The sequence below is a fragment of the Toxotes jaculatrix genome, chromosome 9, assembly GCF_017976425.1.
Source record: "Toxotes jaculatrix isolate fToxJac2 chromosome 9, fToxJac2.pri, whole genome shotgun sequence".
In the NCBI taxonomy this organism is placed as follows: Eukaryota; Metazoa; Chordata; class Actinopteri; family Toxotidae; genus Toxotes; species Toxotes jaculatrix.
The window spans coordinates 23,903,120-23,928,945 of record NC_054402.1 but is presented as its reverse complement, the minus strand read 5'-3'; the positions used below and the strand labels follow the sequence as shown (position 1 = coordinate 23,928,945).

General features: G+C 43.0%; 1 protein-coding gene across 1 annotated transcript; it reads left to right on the top strand.

The window, feature by feature from the left end:
• The first annotated feature begins 1,517 nt into the window (after positions 1–1,517).
• Positions 1,518–25,595, top strand: LOC121186887 (alpha-2-macroglobulin-like). Its single transcript, XM_041045766.1, has 36 exons — positions 1,518–1,643; positions 1,808–1,988; positions 2,140–2,296; positions 3,734–3,786; positions 4,266–4,286; positions 4,754–4,919; positions 5,015–5,099; positions 5,245–5,395; positions 6,474–6,591; positions 6,700–6,809; positions 6,912–7,079; positions 7,289–7,516; positions 8,418–8,481; positions 8,636–8,781; positions 9,488–9,637; positions 9,902–10,048; positions 10,172–10,265; positions 10,393–10,546; positions 11,078–11,303; positions 11,626–11,752; positions 11,944–12,065; positions 12,179–12,230; positions 12,379–12,462; positions 12,816–12,992; positions 13,237–13,312; positions 13,741–13,897; positions 14,148–14,222; positions 14,521–14,683; positions 14,779–14,966; positions 15,458–15,670; positions 24,040–24,164; positions 24,388–24,478; positions 24,565–24,633; positions 24,712–24,817; positions 25,011–25,052; positions 25,359–25,595. Exons 1-36 carry the CDS (start codon positions 1,558–1,560, stop codon positions 25,361–25,363), a joined length of 4,377 nt encoding a protein of 1,458 aa, XP_040901700.1. The 5' UTR covers positions 1,518–1,557; the 3' UTR covers positions 25,364–25,595.
• Positions 25,596–25,826: the final 231 nt, after the last annotated feature.

The window sequence follows — 25,826 nt, the reverse complement described above, 5'->3', positions numbered from 1 at the left end:
TAGAACATGTAATTATCTTATTTTAACTATAACAATAAATTAAATTCTTTTAGAACAACAAACAGTTTTTTGGTAACAACGATGAATAATTTAACAGTACCAGTGGCTGCAACAAGCCCGTTTTACATTTACTATTTGAGAAACGCTGCTCTAAATGAAATGAAGTAACATTTTTCAGCTTGGCATATGAGTAAACCTAGGATCTGATTATTTGCACAAACAAATTTATGCAAGCAGCAGACAAAAACAAAAAAAAAAAATCTTCAACTCTTAGTGACCCTTCCGCTCTCCCGCTCAGAAACAGGCATTACCCATGTGTTTTGTGTTGCTTTTTTCAATTTTTAATCATTAACAATGTGTTTAAACAGAAGAAGATGCGTAAGTGTAGGTGAGACAGAAGAGCACAGGTCAACAAACTATTCACTTGATCAAACCCGAGCCCATAATTGCAACACAGTATGCACAAAAAGTTACTGGAAGGTTTGCTGGGAACATCTGGCAGGACTCACTGCCAGCAGTACCTTCACTGTGGTGCACAAGAAGGCTTTTAATGTGGAAGTAGCTCTAGACACTTGCGATGAGAAGGCGTCTGGTTCTTGTTGCGGACCACAAAGTCTTGAAAAGCATGTGGAGTTTTAAGTTAAATCATTTGCATGAATGTAACATAAAAAGTGGTTGCGTATGTCTATTTTAGAAAGTCTTGTGCAAATACAACTAGTTGGGAAGTTGAGCCATTTCAAACAGTAAGCACATTTTTTACTGTGTTGTAACCCATCAGCAAAGTTTGAGGACTTTATCAGTCTGCAAAGGTTTACTTATTGGAAAAGTTGTCTACTTTGGCCCTGCTAATCAGGGTTAAGAGCTGTTTGCATGACAAAATTAAACATCCCACGCTGGGTAAAGTGCAATGTTGCAGAACTCAAGTTACTGTAACAATGAAAGGACTACAAGGCTTTCATCATGGCATTGTCACCGTGGAAGGACTGTGAAGAACAAACTGTGCTTAAAAGCTGTGAAATATCCAAGGAGACACAACAGCATCTCTGACAATGAGATGTGATTGTATAAAGTACAATATGAAAAGCTTTTTAATATAATTAGATAGCTTTAGAACACATACGCTCTTACTGTTCTATTATTTATTCATTAAGTTATAACACTATGGTTAAGACAGTGCCAGAGAGATGTTACAGCTCCTGTTATTGTGTGTCCAGAGCATTGCACTGCATGGTAAATGTATACTGTACAAACTGAATTAAGCAGTGGGAGGGAAAAATGCAGAGTTCCTATCACAAATGATTTGATGCAATTACTTGAAATGACCAACTTTTTGAACATTGAACCTCACCTCGTTAAAAAATGGACTTTTATTTGCAGTCAGCTTCATACTCTATATTAAACAACTTGAAGTCTATGAATGATTGACTTACGAGATACCGGGAAATCAAACAGAGGGGTTGCATGTGTTGTTGTGTGGGTGTGTGGGTGTGTGCACGGGGGGTTCTGTATCTGGGGCTATTTAATGGGTGCTGACACTGAGGATTATCCCAGTCAGTCATGGGTCGTCCTGGGATTCAGACGTGGACATGGACACTCTGTGTCTTTTTGAGCTGGATGTGTGTGGGTCAAGTGTTGACAAAACCGTAAGTTTACCTGTACTGTTTTTCTTTTTTTTTGTGTGTGTGTGTGTGTGTGTATGACTGGTTTGCAATAATATTAGATTCTGTTGTTATTTGGGGTTGGAGATTCTTCCATGTGAGATCCAGAGCTGTGTCCACGACATGTGTGTATGTTTGTGTGTCTACAGGCAGTATATGGTCGCCATTCCTGCGGTTCTCGAAGCTGGAGCTGAAACCAAATTCTGTGCGAGTCTAATGCAGCCCAACGAGAATCTGCTCATGACCGTCACTCTGATCTCCCAAGAGGGGAACACAACCCTCTTCCAGAAGGCATCCAGTGAAGCGTTTCATACCTGCACTCCTTTCAAGGTCAGCTTCTGAGAAAGGCTTTGATTTAATTTTCCTATTAACACTTTAACATTTTTTTTCCACATGTAATCATGAGTTTTTTGGGGTTTTTTTTTTTTTTCTTTAGTGGAGTTAGTTTTCCTGGTACCTATAAAATGTCTTTCTCTCACAGGTTCCTTTAGTGCAGAATGAAGAGGTGCAAAAGTTTCAGGTGGAGGTAAAAGGCGACAGATTTTACTCAAATGACATCAGGAAAGTCATGACCAAAGTCTATAAACCAATGACATTCATCCAAACAGATAAACCAATCTACCTCCCTGGACAAACAGGTAACTCTGAGCTGATGATTTGTGCTGTTGTATACAACATGGTATTTATAGAAGGGTTTCCCTGTTACAAACACAATGCCATAATCTTTTATATCTGGACATTTTCTTTATTTCAAATAAAGCAATGTGATGGAACCAGGAAAATTACAAACTGTTACAATGTAAACTGTAACCGACACAATTACTGAGCGACCGTCTTACCTTAAAACAGGTGTTTAGTCATCAACAGTTTCTGTGCACAACTCCTACTGCACATCAGCCACTTCACTGAAAATCAGGGCTGTGACCAGACTGCTAGATGCTAATAGCTAATTTTAATTCTGCGAGCGTGCGCTTTTCACAGTGGTGTCGCTCAGAAACATGTCTATATAGAGTCGAAGTGAAAGCAGAGTTTGTGGGTTGCGTTCCAGAAGTAAGAAATCCTCTTTCAAAATCCCTTTCACATTTCTAATGTCACTAATAGATAAAAAACCAGCCTCAAAACAGAGGCTTTGTGGTGTGATTCTTTTGGTGTGTTTAGATAAGTACAACAGGTTTTTGAAAAAGGATCTAATGTCGTTGTGTAGTCGATGTTGTAGCTGCCTTTAAAGAGACATTCTTGAGCTAAACATTGTGACTCAACAGCAGAGTCGAGTCCATGAGGGAGTTGAGGAGTTGCAGTAAGTTCAGACCATGGACGTAATCAGAATCAGGACAGAGAGGACTGAACTGAGCTGATTCATGCATGATTCGTGTTTTCACAAAGACTGATGAAAACACTGAGTTACTGAAACTAACCCTGATGTGACTCCAAGGTTTCAGCCCACTGTACATTGGAATGGTTGTATTGCTGGAGAAGTGGGTCACAATAGGCTCATTCGAGATGAGCCAGGCCTTGGCAGAATCCATCACCAGCGAATGATTAGTTTTCTGTCCAAACTGATCCTGACTGTGATGTCATGACAAATGTCATGCAAACCTCACACGACCAAGGCGGCGCCAAATGCAAAGCCTCTGGGAAACGCTTGGCTCTCACCTGATCTGAGAGCTGATTGGTTTAGATGTTGGATCAATAACACAACGTTTTATAGAATTTTTTTGTTGAATTGAAATTTGCGTGATGAAGGTTTATTCTGTTAACAGAGTAACTGTGTAGTTGAAGGTGACTTGACAGTCTAAATATCTGCCAGATCAATCAAATTTGGTCAGTTAATGTATGAACAGCAGCAAACTGATATGATGGCTGCTTCACAAGAGATTTCCAGAAAGCAAATGAAGACAGATAACAGAGTAAATCGTGTTAAATCCAATAGTAAATCACTGATTAGTCTGCCCTTATCTAACTTGTAAGTTTGATAGTAATGATGTCATCTCTGAGTAAACAGAAGATGTTTGGATGTTTAACTCGGCTGCAGATGAGCTGTAAAAGCTTCATGCTTCTCTCTGAATTTCTCTCAGTGCATTTCAGAGTCATTACGCTGGACTCCAGGCTGAGACCTGCCAGTGAACTGGTGAGTGTTTGAACTGTCTCTCCTTCCTTTTAGATGTCATTTATAAACCACAGTACAGTGGGACTGAACAGAAGTTGTGTAATGAAGAGACTGACATGAGTGATTGACATGGTTGTGCTCTTTAACCAGAACTTTGTCTCTAATCAATCAGTTCCTGATCAAGGGTCAATAGCACAGCCCAGGGCTCTTTTTGCTCAAGCTGTAATAATTCTACAGACTTGTAACAACAGTTTTCTCATTTTGCAACATTTTGTTGAAGGAAATAAAATTTGAAGCAATAATTATGAAAGTGTATAAAACATGAAGTAGAAATAGACAGAAACTCTTTTCATGTTGTCTTTTCAAGCCTGCAGTGGCCTGTGTTGGCAGTAGATAAACATACACTGCTCATAACTACAGTGTTTGTCTGACCCAGACCGACTAGGACACCTGTAATAAAGCTCTGTTTCTTTATCTTTCTTTCTTTCTTTCTTTTGCAGTACAATATAATCGAAATTGAGGTAAGACTAACAGTATCCACACTTTAACATGTTCACACTTTAACACAATAAGTCAAACATCTCTGAAAATACATCTGTTGTGTATAATGACAGTGGCTGCCAGAGAAACTACAGTAAACATAAGCATAAAAATCCATTAAAAAATCATGTATTGAAGGCTTTTTAAATAAAAAAAAGTTTCTTTCTTAAATCGAGTTACTGTTGTTTGATGAAACAAATCTTAACTCAACATTCACTTACTAGTTGTTTTTTTATTCTGGAGCTGTCAACAACCTCTAGAGTCTTCATCATCATTTCTTCTCCATAATTCTTTTGTTTTACACTGCACAAATTCCTCCCAAAGACAGTGACATGCTGTTGAAAGCATACATTAAACATCAAATGTAATCTGATGTAATGTTTATCATTGTATTTCTGTGTCACATGAGTTTCCTCCTTAATATAAATACCATAAATACATGTTTCAGGATCCTTCTGATAACCGGATTGGACAGTGGCTGAATGAAACGTCCAATGGTAAAATATTGCAGCACTCTTTCTCCTTGAACTCTGAGGCCCGTGAAGGAATGTACCAAGTTGTTGTGTCCATTGGTGAGAGGAAGATATATCACAACTTCAAGGTGGAGAAGTATGGTAAGTTATGGCTTTTTTAAATTTTATTTTCTTATGTTGTATTTCCGTCCACTTGTGAAGAAACAAGACTGATAACAACCGTATTTTCTCCACAGTTTTGCCTAAGTTTGATGTGGAAGTAAATGTACCTTCTGCTGTGAGTATTGAGCAGGAAGAAATCAAAGCTGAAGTATGTGCAACGTAAGTAAAAGCCTTTTCTTGACAAATAACAAATCGCACGTTCAAAATTACTTGAACTAGATCCAGTTTGGTGAGTGAATGGTTTTCAACAAGACGCTGATGTTTTGTTTTTGTTTTTGTTGTTTTCTTGTTTTTTTCTCCTCAGATATACATATGGCCAGTCTGTGCCAGGCAGTGTTCAAGCCAAGGTGTGCCGACCTTTGAATCGCTATCTTTATAGTGACTTTATAGCGAGCCCTGAAGATGAAGATAGAGACCCTGACATAAAGGCCCCATGCCACGAGCAGACAAAGCAGGTACAGTCGCTGTATTGACAGAATCAGACCATATGCCCACACAGAATGTATGTATACTCTGCTTATACTGTGCACATTTAACACCATGTTAAAAAGATACCAAACATTGTCATTTATCTTGTCAGTTACCATGGAGATAGCAGTTTGACAGACTAGGTTACTGGCTTTTCTCAAAGCTTTCAACCACATCCCAGTGTCTTCACCAGCGGAGGGAGTGTGTTCAGTTAAAGCACTTTACTTCAAGAGGGGAACTTTGTTTTGTGTAGTCACATAACATCGAGTCAGAGTGATCCCTCTCACTGTTCAAAGACAGTCTCTGGTGGTCGGCGGTGGACTGCTTCCTGTTTCATGACGTCTTGCATTTCACAAATAATAATGGAATAATGGAGCAAAGGCAACTTCTGACTTGTTATCTGTCTAATCGTACTGTTCAGGGAGAGGGGGGAGGTGATCAGGCCTTCAACATTTTTCAAGACCACGGTCTTGATTGTCGACCATCTTCACAAGGCACCTGTGTGATTCAGCTGGTCTTGCCTTGTTTTCAGCAATGATCAGAAAACCTGTGCATTTTGTCACACACAACATTATTTAAAGACTCATGAAAAACAGTGCAAAGAGTCATCCCAAACGGGGAACAGTGTTAATACTGAGAAAGAGAAAAAGGTGAGCCATGAGAAGCAGAAAAGTGAGAAGATCAGAAGCTGCTCTGGACTGCAGCGTGTTTCAAGCTTCAAGCTATTTATTGAAATTATAACAACACATACTAATAATAATAATAAATTTAACGTGCCCACAGTAGTGTTGTATGTGGACTAGACCAACATTTGGTTTAGTGGATGTGATGGTTGGTTTCGTGTTCCTGACAAGGCCAGTGTGTGACATGTTGCACGTCCTTCTAAGGAACACAGTTCACGTGAATATTAACATGTGAGATGGTGCTTGACACCTGAACTGTGAATACTGAAAAACTGTGGGATGTATGAGTATGTATTGCAAACAGTTAAGTGCATCTGTTACATATATTTTTTGTGTTATTTCATTTCTTTTTAGTGAATCATAATATATTGCGCTTTTTTAGACCGACAACAAAGGCTGCGCCACCTTTACCTTCAATATGTCAGACTTCACCAAACTTGACCAAAAGATACTGCAAGATCAGCTGGACCTCACTGTCATACTGGAAGAGGAAGGAACAGGTGAGTCTTATTTTATTTTAAAATGAGAGTTTTTGTATCATAAAAATACCTCATCATGTGTTTTAAAAATATTGCATGCGTGCTGTAACACGGAGGCTTCTTGTATAGGTGTTTTACATCAACAAGAGAGGAGAATGACAATTTCATATGCCATTGGAAAGCTGTCCTTTACTGACACACCTAAGGTTTACCACCAAGGATCAAATGTGGAGGGAAAAGTAAGTGCAAAATGTGGTCTTTGCTTCTTCGCTGTCATTCTGTCGATGGTGCATCCGAAGCCAACGGTCGCTGTCAGTGATACAACTTTGTGCTTCCAACAGGTGAAAGCAGTTCGCTATGATGATACACCCATTCCTAACATGCCGGTCTACCTGTTGAAGGGTGAAAGGTGGTCGCCCCATCTGCTCCTGAATCTCACCACTGACAGCGACGGCATTGCCACGTTCACACTTAGCACAGCTGACTTTGATGGGGACATCCAACTTCACGTGAGTAAGAAGTATCACTAAAACTACCTGTACGAAAGCAAAAGCTGAAACTTGAACCCTAAAATGGCTTCAGAGTGACTTCACCTGACCAAGGTTCCACCACAGTAGCTAGTGGCCATACTATGCCTCAGCATTTACCTTGCTTATAAAAACTGAACTCACTTTCCAAACTTTTCTTCTACCTTCTATGTTTCTTTTCTACAATCTAGGTTAGCGATAAAGCGTCACTGGAGTACAGTGGTTATAGAGCTCCGTTCTATGAGACTGCATTTCACATACTGTCTGCGGCCCAGCGTTTCACTCCTCTTAGTAAATCAGTCAGCTCTCTGGAGGTGAAGAGGAAAGATAAGCCACTTCACTGCCGCACAGAAGAGGACATCTCCATCGAATACACTATAGTTGGGGAGAAACAGGACTCTGTGGATGTGATATATCTGGTAAGCAAACTATTTCTCAGCTTGTCAGATATTTTGAAATGACATTCATCTCAGTTATTAGCATCTGTCTTAAAGGAACGCTCCACCTCTGATCAACTTACCTGTTAGAGACATGGTTACATATGAGACCATGATGACCAAGCACCTGTTTGTCCTGAAAATGTGAAGCACACTTCTCTCATTGTCATTGTTTATGAAGCTAACACAATATGAACAGCTGGTTAGAAGTACAAAGCTTTTGTTTCAAGCTGGGATTTGTTGGTTAACAGAAACAGATCTAATCTGGTCTCTGGACAGTTCAGCTGCCATTATAACTCACACTGTGAGGAGCCAGTTTCTGTTCGGGATTTGCTCAAAACATTTGAAAGGACCACGTCCTCATCAGTCGGCTGTGAGTCGGCCTTCCTACAAGATGCTGCATTTACATTAAAGCAACGACTACAGAGAGACATGCTAACACACCTGTACAAAAAAGCAGTGTGCTGCTCCTGCTACGAGGCTCAGCATCTATGGAAGTCGGGTCTAATATCAAAAATGTGCAACTGACTATTGTGATTAAAGTACACTGTGCCCTAATGACAGGCAGTGACCATACTTTGACTTTGCACTCTGCACTTTAAGTGTTATTTTTTAACACATTGTCTCAATCTGCACTTCTGTTCTCCTTCATAAACACACAACATCATGACTGTGTGAGTTTGGTGAACCCAGAGCTGATAGAGTATTTTGGTATTATGAGACCATTAATGTTAGGTTTAGTAAACCCATATATCTCAAAGGAACCAAGTTAAACGTGACCCACATCAGAACACTAGACATTGTTGTAATCTGGTGTTAGAAGGGATGAGGTTTTACTTTTACATTATTTAGTCTTTGTATCATTTTGTCTCACATTCTCCAGGTCTTATCCAGAGGAGCCATTGTCATGCAAGGACTTAAACAGGTTGAAGTGCAAGATACATCAGGTGAGCAAAGTCTGGCTTTAATCATGAGTCTGGAGAATGGTGTCCCAATTATCCCTTAAATTAGCATGATCAAATAATATTTGAACTGCTCTTTTATTGATAAATGGAGGCATGTGAACGATAACTGTTGTTTATAACATTTGGCTTGTTTCAGTGACTGAGGGCGAGTTGTCTTTTAAGCTGAACGTGGAACCGGAAATGTCACCGGAGATCCAGGTCTTAGCTTACGCCGTCCTCCCCAGTGAGACTGTGGTCGCACACAGTGCTGAGTTCTCCACAGAGGAATGCTTCAGCCACAAGGTCAGTGTAAGAAGAAGATATGAGACATCAGCTGTGCTTGTCAAGTGTAGGTGCAGAATCCAAGTGGTGATACAGAGCGTCGAGATGTTGTAGTCTATATAATATTGAATTATTTTTACCTGAGCTTAATGTTCCACAGGTATGGTGGTGTAACCTGTCAATCTAATTCTAATTCACATCATTTACAAAGCATGTCCCTTGTCTGAGGTTCAGTTGACCAAGTGAAGGGACCCTGTTTGTCCCCACAAGGAAACATCACTATCACCACAACAGGCAGCGAGGAGTGAAAATAATAACTTACCACCAAGACTGCACTGAGGCCAGTTTGTGGTTTTGCCGCTTGGGATTTTCAAATTTTGTCATCTGAAAACAGAGGGACACTTTGCATGTCTTTTCCATGAGACAGGTTCACAGGAAAGGGATAATCGATCCATAATAGCAAACAATATCCTGCACACCGTCTAAATTGTAGTGAGAAATTTACTTAATGTTTCGGTGGAAGACCTTCATCAGGCAAGTTTCTGGATGCACTGGATGCATGTTTCACGCACTGTGTGTATGTACTGAAGTCTCCATCCTTGGTCCATCTCTTTCTGGAGATGTTTTTGTGATTTATTAAAAATATAAAGAAGTTAGAGTAAAATACACATTACTGTCACACTGACATTGTCCACATGGTGCGATGTGTGTTTTCTGTGTGTGTCAGGTGTCGCTGGAGTTTTCTCCGTCCTCAGCTGTCCCAGGAGAAGAGACCACCATGCAGGTAACGGCCCATCCTGACTCTCTGTGTGGAGTGAGCGCTGTCGACCAGAGCGTCCTGATCAAAGAGCCAGGGAAGACTCTGGATGCAGAAAAGGTAACCACTGTTATCAGCTGTGGTTTTAGTGTCCTCTGGATAAGCTATTGCACTCTTAACATTATCAGACAGCTGATGCTGATTTCACCCAGTTGTAAAGTATGCTGCTGAACAACTGCTAAATGAAAAAGTCTGTACTCCTCCGTACAAGTTCACCATATGAATCAAGGCACTGTTTTGTACTTGATATACTCAAACATCAGATCTCCAAAGGATGAGAAATCATTGGCAGTTTAAATCTTTGAATGTTGTTTTTCTTCACAGATATTTCACTTGTTGCCTGTCAGGAAATCACTTTATATCCCTTATGAGGTTGAAGATTCTGTAGAATGCATGCATGTGAGACCAAGAAGATACGTTTTGCCATATCCTAGACCAGTCGAGGAGGAGGATGCTCAAACCGTTTTCCGGGTACTTCTTACACAATGACTAATGTACAATACAAAGAATATTATTTGTTGTACATGTAATATTGTTGTTGAACATGTAATGAACTTTACAATTTCTATGGTTTTACCTTGTTGGATTATCTAGAATGTAGGACTGAAGATGGCAACAAACTTGGTTATCCGAGTGCCTCCATGCCTCAAATACAAAGGAAGAGAATACCACTATGGCCACCACTATGGTATCTATGGAAACTCACCTTTTTGCTCTAAGTTTGCTTTATGCTAAATATTTACCAGCAATAAAACAGTTCAATGTGTCTTTGCTGTCCTCTGCTTCTGGTAGAATATTTTCTGGTTTCTTTTCAGGTGTTAGATATAGCGTTCCTGGGGCTGCTAGAGTAGTGGAAGGTGCACCTGGTCCTGTTCGGGCAGTCGCTTATGATGCAGCGCCACCTCCTCCAATAGAGACAGTCCGCACTTTCTTTCCTGAGACTTGGATATGGGACCTGGTGGAAGTTGGGTGAGCTTCTGTTGCTGAGGGTTTTGATGGCCATGAAATGAGATAAAATGACTGAGTGCATTTCTGGAGCACCAGAGTTCCTCCCTCTGACTTCCTGCTCACTCCCTGCCCACATGAATGGCATGAAAATGATTTACTACAACTTTTCTTTGAGACTTTTGTACTATCTTATGTTATATTTTTATTTAGCCTGATGGCTCAAATTGCGATAACAAAAATGAGTCATTTTAGGACATTTGTAACATGTTATTAATCATTTTACAGCTGTTTCCTAAATAATGACTGTGTATGTAAAAAAAAAAAAAAAATCTTTTCGGGCCAGTGCACATCAGGATCATGCTCTTTAATTAGAATGACAAACACTGTCTGAATTTCTTCAGCAACATGGAACTCTGTATTACTGCATTTTATCTCAATAACAGTGTATGAAACAGTTTCTGCTCACATTTGACTGAAGAGAAATAAGAGTAAAAGTAAGTTTTTCCAGCTCACACTATGTGTCTGTGTGTCTCTGTGTATCTGTTGATCCAGGGAGTCTGGAACAAAAGATGTGTCCCTCACTGTCCCAGACACCATCACCACCTGGGAGACGGAGGCTTTCTGTTTGTCCCCTCAGGGTTTCGGCTTGGCTCCTCGTCAAAATATCACTGTCTTCCAGCCCTTCTTCCTGGAGCTCACCCTGCCCTACTCCATCATCCGGGGCGAGCACTTTGAACTGAAGGCAACCGTCTTCAACTACCTGACCAAATGCATCATGGTAATGAATGCTTTTACATGACCTAACGTCAGCCCACAGTACTGGGCAGGGGATCATAAAGTTGCTACAATTCATCCTGTTGTAGAGATGAATTTATTTGGCTAATTTCATGGTGAAATTCAATATTAATGCCGTGTGTTTTCATAATAACTGTAATGATAATTTGTGAGTAAACAATACTTCACTGGCCTGTGGCAAACCCTTGTGTAGAATGTGACTGGAATCAGGTTTGTTTGTCTCACAACAGGCTGCAGTTTGAATGGTGGTTTGAGTTTGTCGTGCATGTCCAATTGTAAAATATATAGTTGTGTCCCTTGAACAGGTCAGTGTGACTCCAGCACCCTCCTTAGATTACACCCTCACCCCCCTGTCTGGTGACCAGTACACATCCTGTTTGTGTGGCAACGAGCGCAAGACCCTCAGCTGGACAATGGCCCCCTCAGTCTTAGGTGAGGATCAAGCTTTTATCCACACTGGTGTAAAACATTAAAGGGTTGTACCAAGGTGGAGAAACTGCTGTCCCTCTTCCCAAGCAAAAGTCTTTTTCTTCTCCTTGAAATCAGTGAGATCCATGTCAGTGACAAAATACTTTGGACACTTTGAAATGGACAAAATTTACAAATGGTATGATGTATTTCAGGGGCTGTGAATGTGTCTGTGACTGCTGAGGCGATATCATCCCAGATTTCATGTGAAAATGAAATTGTGAACGTGCCAGACAGAGGCCGTATCGACGTGGTCACAAAATCTGTCATTGTAAAGGTTGGTGCCCTTAAAACGAGATAACAAAGAAGTTTATACTTAAACCATTATTTTTTTTTTGTATTTAATGTGAGATGAAAACTCACATTGTTCCCTACCTCCTTCTCTGTCAGGCTGAGGGAACTGAGATGGCAAAGACCTATAACTGGCTGCTCTGCCCAAAAGGTAAGTATGGTTGATGCCATCGTATTTCTATAGTCTGACTAGTTCCCATCAACCATCCATTAAATCTATTTGACATCTCTGTCTTAGCACTGACTGCTACTCGACTTTCCCTCTAAAAGCTTCTGTTCTGTTCTCTGTCTGTACACAGGAGAGGCTCTGACTGAGGAAATAGACATACAGCTTCCTGAGAATGTGATTGATGGATCTGCCCGTGCTTCGCTATCAGTCCTGGGTAAACTGATAAATTTATTTTACGAGAGTGAAGCAAGTTAACAGTCCCTCTTAAAGCCTCATAAATCAGGGACTTTTGGACTGGATAGTCCTTTTTGAGATGCCACATTTTGCTTTCATATTAAAGTAAAAGAAAGACGGTGTGTGTGCAGGAATGCAGTACAGTTGAAGGAAAATACAAAAATGTCTTTCTTTTTCAAGCTTTTTAACATGTTTTTATACCAACTGAGCCATGACAGTTTAGTGCAGAATGAACAGAAATGTATGTTAGTGACTTTCTTTGGGCACATTTATCAAAATGAAAAGCCAGGTCAGTCACCTGTTTGCTCTTACTCAGTCTGTATTTTTGTGCAGGTGACATCCTGGGACGAGCCCTGAAAAACCTGAATGGGCTGCTACGGATGCCATATGGATGTGGGGAGCAGAACATGGCGCTCCTGGCCCCCAACATCTACATCCTCCAGTACCTGAAAAACACACAGCAGCTGACCCCAGCCATCTTGGAAAAGGCTACCAACTTCCTGACCAGTGGTGAGTCTCTCTTAGCTTTAGCTGAACAATCTGGTTGCACAGAATGTAAGCAGAAGGTCTGTCATGTGTGATCACTAGAAAATACTCATCATTCCAACTGCAGTGTTCCTGCAGACCTTCATTTCTGTTAGACTCTGTCCAAAACAAATTTACCTCATGTCCTATACTTTTCAAAGATTCTGTAAAATCTGACAGTGTATGTATCATCATGCCCAAATAACCATGTGTTTCTATTGTTCTTCAGGCTACCAGAGACAGCTGAACTACAAACACCGGGATGGTGCTTACAGCACATTTGGATCAGGGGAGGGGAACACTTGGTGAGAACATTACTGATCAATCTCCACACACAATAATAAGTAGATGATTCACAATAATTGTGCATGCAATAATAATACAGCAGTGAGTCGATGACCTAACAGCACTTTGGAGAACACTGCTGGAATTAGCCTAGCTAGTGACTTCAGCATAAATGTTTCATGTTGACTGTCCTGAGGCAGCGTTCAGATCAAGAGGCTCCTCTTCCTGGACTGGCACTAGGCTGCACTTTATTACTGTAGTTTGTGTTTATATTTTCATAAGTGTTCTATTTTTGTGTTATTTATTTATATGTAAAAGTGCCTTAAAGCCGTGAGTCTCTGCAAAATTGTTATGTTATGTTCACATAATGACAATAAAGACTCTTGATTGATTGATTGATTGATTTCATTTTTTCAGTGACTGTCTAACCTTGTCTCGATCTCCTCAGGCTGACGGCTTTTGTAGTGAGATCTTTTGCCAAAGCACAGTCGTTCATCTACATCGACCCGAAAAATATTGAAGAGTCCAAGACTTGGCTCCAGAGTAAACAACAAGAAAATGGCTGCTTCCAACAGTCAGGAAAACTTTTTAACAACAGAATGAAGGTAAGCTTACAGTACCTGTGGAGAGTGATGAAAGTGACCAGTAATGATGAGAGTAATAATAAAAGTGAGGAAGGTTAGACAGCTTAATTTTCATTCATTGACATCTTGCTGACAGTTATTTGTTAACAGATCGCTGCCACTATTTTAAGTCTACATGTAATCAGTGCACAAAATCACTTTTTGTTATCTGGGCCCCTGGCTGTTGGAGGTGTAGTGATGACAGTATCTGAATGATGCTTCCTGTCTACAGGGTGGTGTGTCTGATGAAGTGACTCTCACTGCTTATATCACTGCTGCCTTCTTGGAGATGAATAACTCTGTTGATGTGAGTAGACTCTTATATCTCGTGCTGTTTTATTTCATTTGAGTGAATCTGTTGACTATTTGATTTGGATCATTGCACCTAGTAAATCACACCTGTGCTTTAATACCTTAATGTGGTCCTGCTTACCATGTCCACATGAAGAGTCTGTTTGAAAAGTGCACTGATGTGGTATCTTTAACTTTTTCAGTGGAAAATAGGGGGATCAGGGTATCTGATAATAAATGAATCTCTCATTTATAATGAAATAATCATTTTAATGGTTATTTGATGATCAAAACATGTTTTTAATCTCTTACAGGATCCTGCAGTGAAGAAGAGCCTCTCTTGCCTTAAAGAGTCCATCAGTGACCTCAGCAACACCTACACTACAGCTCTGCTGGCGTACGTCTTCACCCTGGCAGGAGACTCAGAGACCCGTGCTCACCTTCTGCAGCACCTGGACACAGTCGCATTAAAACAAGGTGAGTCATCCTCCTAAAGGAAATCATTCTGGCTTCACTTAGTGTGAATGTAGCTCACCTCGTGCCTGTGTGTGTGTGTGGATGGCTGTTTTTAGGGGGTTTCCTCCAGTGGTCTCAGACAGCAACAGAAACTTCAGCCTCTCTGTCTGTGGAGATCAGCTCCTATGTGCTGCTGGCCAGACTCAGTGCGTCTCCCACGACCGAAGACCTGGGCTACACCACTCGCATCGTCAGATGGCTGACGAGCCAGCAGAACTATTATGGAGGCTTCTCCTCCACACAGGTACCATCAGCATGAAGCTGGACTTAAAGTTAAACACACCATGTTCTCTTCTGGGAGAAATACGATGAAAACCAAACTGTAAAGCTCCTTAACCATTTGGTCACTGTCCAGCTTTTTCATCTATTTTCATCTTCGTGGCATTTTCAGCATCTATCAGAATATTAAATCCTTCAGTGTATCTGAAAAATTCTAAATCACATCATTTAGACATACAGGTTTTCATAGGACAGCAACTGTCAACAATGTAATGTCAGTGATTACACCACACCAAGGACAGCAGCAGTGTTATAGCCCATTAACTACAAATGAAACATTCTGAGCAAACTATCCTGTTTTAAATTAATATTTTTTTACATTTCTGAATGAAAATCAACACTTTAGAGATACCTGATACATTTACCTGTGTGTGTGTGTGTGTGTGTGTGTGTGTGTGTGTGTCTGTCTGTCTTTCTGTCTGTCTGTCGGTGTGGGTGTGGGTGTGTGTGTTATAGGACACAGTGGTGGCTCTTCAGGCTCTGGCTCTTTACTCCACTCTGGTGTTCAGTCCAGACGGTTCAAGCACAGTGACGGTCCAGTCCCCCAGTGGCCAGCTGACATTTGATGTGAACCAGGACAACAAACTGCTCTACCAGGAGAAGACGCTGCAGGACACGTCAGGAAAGTACAGCCTGGAGGTGAAGGGCACTGCATGTGCTTCAATGCAGGTCAGTCAACACTAGAGCTCTAATTGTTTCTCTGTGATATATGTCCACAAACACTGTCAGTATAACAATGTCCTCAGGCTGGCAGCCAAGTAGCAATACAGAAAGTGTCATGTCTGTGTTCTGCTTTCTTTTAATCCAGCTTTATTAAGTTCAATTATTGGACTTACCTCCTGTCAAATCTCCATTTGGAATGAATCCACTTTTTTGAAGCTATTTCAGCAAACACTTTAAGCAAGTCCAGGAGTTTTTGTTAGGCTAAGTAACAACATGTAATCAGTGTGAAGTGAAAGCTTATACTTGTCCCCTCTCTTACTCTCCAAAGTCTAAAGTTCATAACTTTAACGTGAGCTAATAACTTCTGGTATTTATGTTTCGGATAATTGAAAATGCACTGTCTGAGAAAATGGACAACATCGGCCTTTGCGCAGTCGTCCACCACCTCGGTCTCAAGGCCTTATTAGCCAAGGAGGGACGAAGAAGTGGTGGCAGTGCCAGGTGAGGGTGCCCCCTCTTACAGCCTAGTGAAGAAGTGGGCTGCTGAGTTCAATGACTGGAACATGGCCCCCGTCCTGGATGGATGGTCACCTTCTGAAACATCCAATCAGATATAAAAGAACATTCGAAAAAGCCCCAGAGAGTCCCAAGAAGGCCAAATCGGTGAGGTCCGTAGGCAAAGTGATGGCCTCTGTTTTCTGGGGCAATGGCTGCCATCCATTTGAATTGGTCCAACACCTGCCAAAGAAGGAGCTCAGTGCTCGCCATTTTGACAGTGATGATGGCGTTGTAGGAAAGCCCTCTGTTATGTTATTGTATTGTGTTATTCTCCACTGCTTTGTTAGTTAAGGGGGACGCTGGCCCTTTAAGAAACACAGGCTCGGTAATTAGGAGCTGCGCGTCTCTTTGCAGTGGATTATCCAGATAGACGGTGAACTGTTCTGTTCTTCAGGGGAGGTTGTGTGCGTCACTGATGATGTAAGTGTGTAGTTTATTTCATTTATGCTTTCTTGCTGTATTCATTTTAACCATTGTATATTTGGGTTTGTTAATTGTTTCATAAGATCATTTTCTTCATATAAATACATGCTAGCTTATTTAGCCTGCAGATTTATTGCATGTATATATTTGGTTATGAGATTTGTAATAGTTATCCTTTATTTCTTTGGCAGAAACCACACACACACACACACACACACACGCATACCCCCCTGCGTACCTGTACCATTGAACCCTGTTCTTCTATCAACTACAAGTAAAGTTCCTGAAATGGAGACATTGCCTCTGTGATTCTTTAGCTGGAGTCACAACATCATAGTGTTTGGCCGGCTCTATTCCAGCACTTCAGAGGAGGCCCTTACCCTCCTCTACAAAATTGGTCCTTCGAGCCGGATAGAGCTACTACACAACACTATGAGTCAGGCAGACCGTCCAAGTAAAGGGGAATCCAGTCGGCCTCACAGAGAGCGAAAGCTGCCACCACACCTAAGCGGCTATGCAGTGGGCTATCAACCTCATCCACAAGATGCACCTCCAACAGCTGATGCCCAGGTACCAAAGCCAACGGCTAGCGAAACGGGGTCTACATCTATGAGGGGTGAGCACCAACAGTCGCTGAAATCTGGACGCAGTTCTGATAGAAGCATGACCATATCTGAGAGCAGCAGAACCTCACACCGGTCTAATTCCAAGTCTGCATCCAGGTCCAGTTTCAGCTCCATTCGTTCATCCGTAGGTATATTTCCCCAGAATGTTCTGTCACCTATCCAAGAGGCAATGCTCCAGGAGAGCATTCATCGCCTGGAGTTAGAGGAATTGCAACACCAAGTCTTAGAGGACAGCAACGCAGATTTGGAGTGTCAGCGCCTACAACGCTTGCAGCAAGAGGCTCAGAATGCTCGGGAAACCATTGTCAAACAACGTGACAGGCAGAGACGGCTTAAGAAGAAAGAGAAAGAACTACAGGTAGCTAAGATGGTTACTTACCTTCTGCAGAGGCCGGAGGGAGAGACCCCACACGGTGAGGTGGTGAGTAGTTCTCAGCCAGAAATGGGTGTTCAGCTCACTAGTTCCCCCACTGCCTTACCAGCTCACCCAAGCTTAAGTTCTCTTCCTGCCCCATCACATGATGTACCATCTGAGCAGGACTATGCACCAACCAGGTACCAGGCTCAAGCAGTAGCACCTGTTATATCTACACCTCTTACTGCTGGACCAAGCCGACCTGTTCTGTCAGATATCCCAGCTGTTGTCAGAACAATAGGGCAAACAACAGGGCCATTAGCATCTGCTCATGTTGCAAACCCTGCAGCTCCGCTCCCTGCATCAATCATGCCACCTCCTAGCGCCACACCTATGACGCTCCAGCAAGGCTTTGTACCTACATCAGGTGCCTTGACACAGCACCACCACATTATAGAACCTAATACTGTGTCACCTGAGATCAGCGGAGTAGTTGATCCTATTACAAGTCACCCTTTCCAGCAGCAGCATTTATCAGCACCACAGATAGCTTCTGTTTCCCCACCAACTCTGTCAGGGTATCCGCCACCTCTGGGCTCAGGGATGCCATTAGCTGCATCTTACAGTATTCCCCACCAAGCTCTACCATATTTTGAGCGTGATCGTGAAAGTGACTTTGCTCTGTTAAAAATGGCTTTGGACAATATGGTGGGCAGTCACAGTGACCTGACCGAGCAATACAAGTATCAGGTGCTTCTTAGTCACCTGAAGCTACCCAGTGCTCTTCATCTGGCCAAGGCATACATGTATGATTCCCGACCATACAGCACTGCACTGCAAGCTCTACAAGATAAGTATGGTCAACCCCGGCAACTGGTCCAGTCTGAGCTAGGTGCTATTCTCAACTCACCTGCTATCAAGTTCGGTGATTCTGAAGCCTTTGACTCATTTGCCTTGTCTGTCCAGTCTCTGGTGGGAATGTTAGCAACACTGGAGGGACCAAATGGATATGAGTTGAGATGTGGATCTCATGTTGACCGCCTTCTGAGCAAAATGCCTCCATCATACAGGGATGGATTTATTGAGTACTGTCTGAGCCACGGCATACTCAAGACAGGGTCAGACCTGACTTATACATTGTCTGATCTGTCAGCTTGGCTGCAGATGAAGTCTCAAGCCAAACGTCTCTCCAGTCGAGCAGCAGCGCTCTATCAGTGTGATACACTGAAGCAAGCCAGAAAGGAGCAACGGGTCATTCATACTAAGGACAAGACTACAACTATCCTCCTTAATGCTGGAGAAGTTGCTAATACTCTACCCACTCGCTCCAAGTCTTTCAAATCTAAACCATATTGTCCATACTGTGACAACAAAGAGCACTTCTTGAATGCCTGCAATGACTTCAAGACACTGTCCACTAGTCAAATGGTGAGCTGGATCCGAGATGGAAAACGGTGCTGGAAGTGTGGACGTAACCATGATGCTGAGGTATGTACACTGAAGCGTCCCTGTAAGACATGCAAAGAACAGCACCTCACAATCCTGCATGATTCGGCTCAGCAGATTAAAACTAATGTCCACATGGTGACTATGCCATCAAAGAAGGTCTATCTTGACCGACCTAATCGACCACAACAAGTAATGTTGAAGGTTGTCAAGGTCATTCTGAGTAATGGTGACCGAACCTTAGAGACTTATGCTGTTCTAGACGATGGCTCTGAACGTAGTATCATTCTCCCTCAAGCTGTCTGTCACCTGAATCTGAACAAAGAGCCAGAGACGCTCAACCTGCGAACAGTACAGCAGAGTGTAGAACAACTCCAGGGCAGCTCAGTCTCTTTCGATGTCTCCCCAGTGCATATGCCCTCACAGAAGTACCAGATATGCCAGGCTTTCACGGCTGAAGGTCTCAGCCTCGCTGAACACTCCTACCCAGTGGTCACCCTACAGAAACGTTATAAACATCTGCGTGGTCTGCCATTACCTCTTATCAACCATGCGCAACCACTGGTATTGATTGGCTCTGACATGCCTCACCTTTTGATCCCAGTCCAGCCAGTACGTGCCGGCCCACCAGGCGGTCCCATCGGTGTATGTACGCGTCTAGGTTGGGCACTTCAAGGACCTGCTGAAATGTCCCAAGCCACCTCTTCAAAGCAGTGTCTCCATCTTACTATGGTCTCCTCTGATACTGAACTTTTCAGTAATGTTGAGCGCCTTTGGCAGGTAGACACCCTTCCTTATGTGAGTAGGAAGACGGCTACTCGTTCCAAACATGATCAGCAGGCTATGGCCATGCTTCAGGTCTCTACCACCAGAGTTGAAGTTGATGGAGTCCTCCGGTATGCAACCCCCCTGCTTCGGAGAGCAAATGCTCCGCAACTTAATGCCCCTAAGGAAGCTGTGCTGTCATGCTTACGGAGCATAGAAAGGAGACTTGAGAAGGACCCTAGGCGTGCAAAGAGCTACTGTGATGAGATCCGGAAACTGGAGGAGGCTGGCTATGTGGCGGAATTACAACCCGATGAGGCCGACCAGTCAACAGAGTCCTGGTATATTCCACATCACATGGTGACCCATAACGGTAAAGACCGCGTCGTCTTTAACTGTTCTTTTAAATACCAGGGAGTATCACTGAATGACTTCTTGCTTCCTGGACCTACACTCGGACCTACCCTGCTTGGAGTTCTGATTAGGTTTCGCCAGCATCCTGTGGCAGTTAGTGGAGACATAAAGGCTATGTTTCACCAGATCCGTTTGCTGCCCAAGGATAAGCCGGTGCTCCGTTTTCTCTGGAGGAACATGGAGAGACAGCGGGAGCCAAGCATATATGAGTGGCAGGTACTTCCCTTTGGGACAACGTGCAGTCCCTGCTGCGCAATCTACGCTCTCCAAACCCATATCCAAGACAGTGCAGAAAGTGAGTCCGCTCTTCCAGAGTCAGTGGCCCAGTCATTTTATGTTGACAACATCCTCACCAGCACTCATTCACCTGAAGAAGCTAAGGAGCTAATTGACCACCTCTGCCAACACCTCCAAACTGGAGGTTTTGAAGTCCGCCAGTGGGCAAGTAACACGCCTACAGTTATTGAGCACCTCCCGCCTGAAGCCCGCTCAGCAAGCAGCGAGCTGTGGCTCTCCAAGAACAGTCATGATCTTCAGGAGCCAACTTTAGGCTTACGCTGGAACTGCCTCTGTGACTCCTTGGGGTATAAACATCGCCCAGTGGAGACCTTGGAGCCCACTATGAGGAATCTCTACCGAGTACTTGCTTCTCAGTACGACCCTCTTGGGTACATCATACCGTTCACAACAAGAGCAAAGATACTCATACAAGACCTGTGGAAGGAGGAGGTCGGCTGGGATGAACAAATCCAACCCCAAATGCTTCTGGAAAGATGGCATGCTTGGGAACAAGAGCTTCCGCATCTCAGTCATATAAACTTCTCCAGAGCTTATGCTCCCCCTCAGGTGACCACGACACCGGCAACAAGAGAGCTGCACATCTTTTGTGATGCTTCAGAGCGAGCTTATGGCTCAGTGGCATACATGCGGACTGTGGATGAACAACACCAGGTCTACATCTCCTTTGCGCTGGCCAGATCTCGGGTGGCTCCAAGAAAGCAGCTGTCGATACCACGCCTAGAGCTGAGCGCTGCCTTGACAGGTGCTCAACTTGCTAGTGTCCTACAAACTGAGCTCACAGTGCCCGTCCAGAGGGTCATTCTGTGGTCTGACTCCATCACCGTCCTTCAGTGGATCAAGTCAGAGTCTTGCAGATACAAGGTGTTTGTGGGCACAAGAGTGGCCGAGATTCAGGAGTTGACTGATTCAGCATGCTGGAGATATGTGAACTCTGCTATGAACCCAGCAGATGACATTACTCGAGGACTGACCCTGGAGGACTTGGCTCAACCTCATCGGTGGCACCAAGGTCCTGAGTTCTTGTACTTACCTGAGGATCAATGGCCTATTCCGCCTTCTGGAGATCCTGAACCCGATGACAGAGAGCTGAGGAAAAATGTCATCATCAGACACATGACGACTTCTGGTTCTATGCTTCCTGCTGTTGAAGACTATACTTCATGGAGAGACCTTGTTAATGCTACAGCGCGGAGTCTTCACGGGGCGGCTGACCCTCAAGGAAACAATCAGCCATGTGAAGCCGCTGACTATCTCAACGCAGAGAGAGCCCTTCTTGAACGAGCCCAGATGGACTCATTTCCAGACGAGATTAAAGCTCTCAAGTTGAACCGTCCTCTTCCCTCAGATAGTCGCCTGGGATCGTTAGCGCCAGAGTATGACAAATCTACCAGTTTACTCCGAGTTGGTGGTAGACTGCGTCGAGCTGGAAACATGGAGTTAGACTCCATTCACCCAGTTGTCCTGGACCCAAGTCATCCCCTGACGAAGCTGATTATCCAGGAGTATGACCAGACTCTACTCCACCCTGGGCCAGAGAGGGTCCTAGCCGAACTCCGGCGTAGATTCTGGGTGTTGCGTGGGAGAGAGGTCATCCGGAAACATCAGCGCTCTTGTCGGGAATGCCAGCTATGGCGAGCTAAGCCTGACGTACCAAAGATGGCCGACCTTCCGCCATCTCGCCTGCGGGTGTACAAGCCTCCATTTTATTCGACTGGGGTGGACTGTTTTGGGCCATTCCACGTGAAGATAGGACGCCGGACTGAGAAAAGATGGGGGATCTTGTATAAATGTATGACAACTCGATGTGTCCACCTTGACCTCCTCGAAAGTCTGGACTCTGATGCATTTCTGATGTCACTAAGACGTTTCATCGCTCGTCGTGGGACTCCCTTTGAGCTTCTCTGTGACAACGGCACCAACTTCGTTGGTGGAGACAAGGAGCTACAGGAATCACTGGCTAAGATGGAACCTAATGTGAGGGAGAAGTTGGCTGAACAGAAGATCATGTTCCGCTTCAACCCACCAGGTGCACCTCACTTCGGTGGTACTTGGGAAAGGGAGATACGATCAGTGAAGACAGCTCTCAAGGTCATCCTAAAGGATCATACAGTGTCAGAGACTGTCCTCCATACAGTTCTCATTGAAGTGGAAGGGATCATGAATGCAAAGCCACTTGGTTATCTCTCATCAGATGTGGCTGATCCAGACCCCATAACTCCGAACATCCTCATCATGGGACGCCTAGATGCATCCTTACCACAAGCAGTCTATGACTCCACTGAGCTACTAGGGAAACGCCGTTGGAGGCATAGTCAAGTCTTGGCTGATCATTTTTGGTCCATCTTCATCCGCCACTACTTACCTGGCCTACAAGGGAGACAGAAATGGAGGAAGGACGGCAAAGACTTGTTGATGGGGCAAGTCGTCCTCATTGTTGACCCACAGCTACCTCGAGCTCAATGGCCAGTGGGAAAGGTTACTCAGACATACCCTGGGGATGATGGTCGTGTCCGTACTGCGGCTGTGCAGGTGAAGGACAAAACCTATGTACGTCCTGTGTCCCGGCTGGTGCAGATTCCACATCTTGTAGATGAGGACTCTTAAGAGAGAGGACTTTCCTCTTGTTCAAAAGATCAATGTTGACTTTTGGGGGCGGCTGTGTAGGAAAGCCCTCTGTTATGTTATTGTATTGTGTTATTCTCCACTGCTTTGTTAGTTAAGGGGGACGCTGGCCCTTTAAGAAACACAGGCTCGGTAATTAGGAGCTGCGCGTCTCTTTGCAGTGGATTATCCAGATAGACGGTGAACTGTTCTGTTCTTCAGGGGAGGTTGTGTGCGTCACTGATGATGTAAGTGTGTAGTTTATTTCATTTATGCTTTCTTGCTGTATTCATTTTAACCATTGTATATTTGGGTTTGTTAATTGTTTCATAAGATCATTTTCTTCATATAAATACATGCTAGCTTATTTAGCCTGCAGATTTATTGCATGTATATATTTGGTTATGAGATTTGTAATAGTTATCCTTTATTTCTTTGGCAGAAACCACACACACACACACACACACACACGCATACCCCCCTGCGTACCTGTACCATTGAACCCTGTTCTTCTATCAACTACAAGTAAAGTTCCTGAAATGGAGACATTGCCTCTGTGATTCTTTAGCTGGAGTCACAACATCATAGTGTTTGGCCGGCTCTATTCCAGCACTTCAGAGGAGGCCCTTACCCTCCTCTACAGGCGTCATTGCTGCTGTCCACTCTCTGGAGGTCCTGTACTGGGGGATTATTCTGAAAAATAAATGTACTGGGTTTTCTACTTAGGCCACAAACCCATCAATCACCCCTCGTTAAAAACGACACGTGAAGATGTGACCACCTCTAAACATGGTTCTTCTCAAAGGACAAATCTTGTTGCATCATAAGTTTGAAGGAAATTCTCGAGATTTTTGATGGTCAAACCTTCTTGTGTACCTGTTTCCCAGATTTCCCTTCACTACAACATCCCAACTCCTACTGATGAAACTTCCTTCAGTGTCAACGTCACACCAGAGGCCGTCTGCACCAAGACACCTCACAGACCCAAACTCATTCTGAAGCTAGAGACTCTGTAAGTGATCAACACTGAGATTTTAGACAAACATTACTCAGCACATACCAGCAAGTGCTGTACTAAGAAACTATTGGTGGATAGGTATAAACATATCACTAACTAGCTCAAACATGTACTAACTGTAAACCAAACCCTGCCAAAGTCTCAGATTAAAAAACATCCATGTGTACAGTATGAGGGTGAAGGGGTGTACCATCACATTTTTATGCTTCTCCTGCAGATATCGTGGAAACGAGAACACTACAAACATGGTGATCCTGGAGATCAAAATGCTTTCTGGTTTTGTCCCAGACCAAGAGTCTTTGAAGCAGGTGAGTTATTGGAATAACTTTCAGCTCAGGAGAATGGATTAGTTTTCATCTGTTGATGAACTGACTGAGGTATCATCTCCTCACAGCTCAGAGGTGCTCTGCTGGTGGATCGTGTTGAACAAAAGGAGGATCAGGTTCTGGTGTACCTACAGGAGGTGAGAGGAACTCACAGCGGGGAACATTAAATGATGCTCTACAGATTTGGTACTGATCCATTTTTGTTCTTCCAACAGTTACAAAAGGACGTGGTTGTCAACCACAGCTTAGAGCTCGTACAGGAGCTGCCAGTGCAGAACCTGAAGCCAGCCGTGGTCAAGATCTACGACTACTACCAGCCAAGTAAAGCTCACACTCAGGCCTCCTACATAAAGCCTCAAATCCTTTACTCAAATCCTTCACAGCAAAACTGAATAGTTATCAGAACTGTAATGTTGAGTACTGCAAGTTTTAAATGTGTTGCATTGTTGGACACATGAAGAAAGTTTGTGGGGGTTTTTTTTATCTCTCTTCTCGTTCTTCTTTTTCCTCTCAGGTGACCAGGCTGAGACAGAATATGTCTTCCCTTGTGTTGCAGGTAACAATCCATAATCATACAAGAACACTATAATATTTCTTCCAAAACTGATTTATGGCTGAAAAATCAAAAACATTTTAGCCCAACCACAAAAAGCAAAAACGTCTTAAATTGCTCAGAATCTTTCTCTTAAGTATACAACACTGTGGAAAGCAACCAGTAATTGTATATAAGAAGTAATAATAAAAAAGAAATGATAAATTATTAAATTAAATGTGACTAAATCATAATAAAGCCAACAGCTACTTTAACATATTATATGACTGTATGTCCCCACAGTGAATTTGTTTTTTCTTTCTTTTGCAGCTTGAAGAGAGACGTGTGGTCTGTCCTCTGGTTTTCACGGTTTCCAGAATATTTAAAAAGATTTGCAATATATTAACAATACATTTTGTGTATGTTGTGAAACTCCATGTCTGTCTGTGTGAACAAACAAACAAACACTTGTTTAACACATTAACTGTGGAACTACTATACGTGTCTAAAGTGAAAACCAAGCATAATGGAGAATAAAATAATGTGATATGAATGTCCCACTAAAAACTGGCCTTGTGTTTTACTACGTTTTCCCTCTGTTTCATCTTAGTTCCAGTGCAGCTTTGCAGTTTCAGCAGTTGTTTGTTTATTCCAGGTGTTTTAATCATATAGCGGAAAACATGATGTGCAGGTCAGTTTAGAGTGGAGAGCTGAAATCTATTCAAAATGAAACAAGTGTTCTAATGGTTTTCATATGAGTGAGTTTTAAGTAAGGATTAAATATCATAACATAACTGA

Coding starts and splice junctions, on each gene's coding strand:
- LOC121186887 (XM_041045766.1), top strand. CDS start 1,558: ATGGGTCGTCCTGGGATTCAGACGTGGACATGGACACTCTGTGTCTTT. Junction 4,920..5,014: donor CTTCAAGGTGGAGAAGTATG/GTAAGTTATGGC, acceptor TTTTCTCCACAG/TTTTGCCTAAGTTTGATGTG. Junction 7,080..7,288: donor ATGGGGACATCCAACTTCAC/GTGAGTAAGAAG, acceptor TCTACAATCTAG/GTTAGCGATAAAGCGTCACT.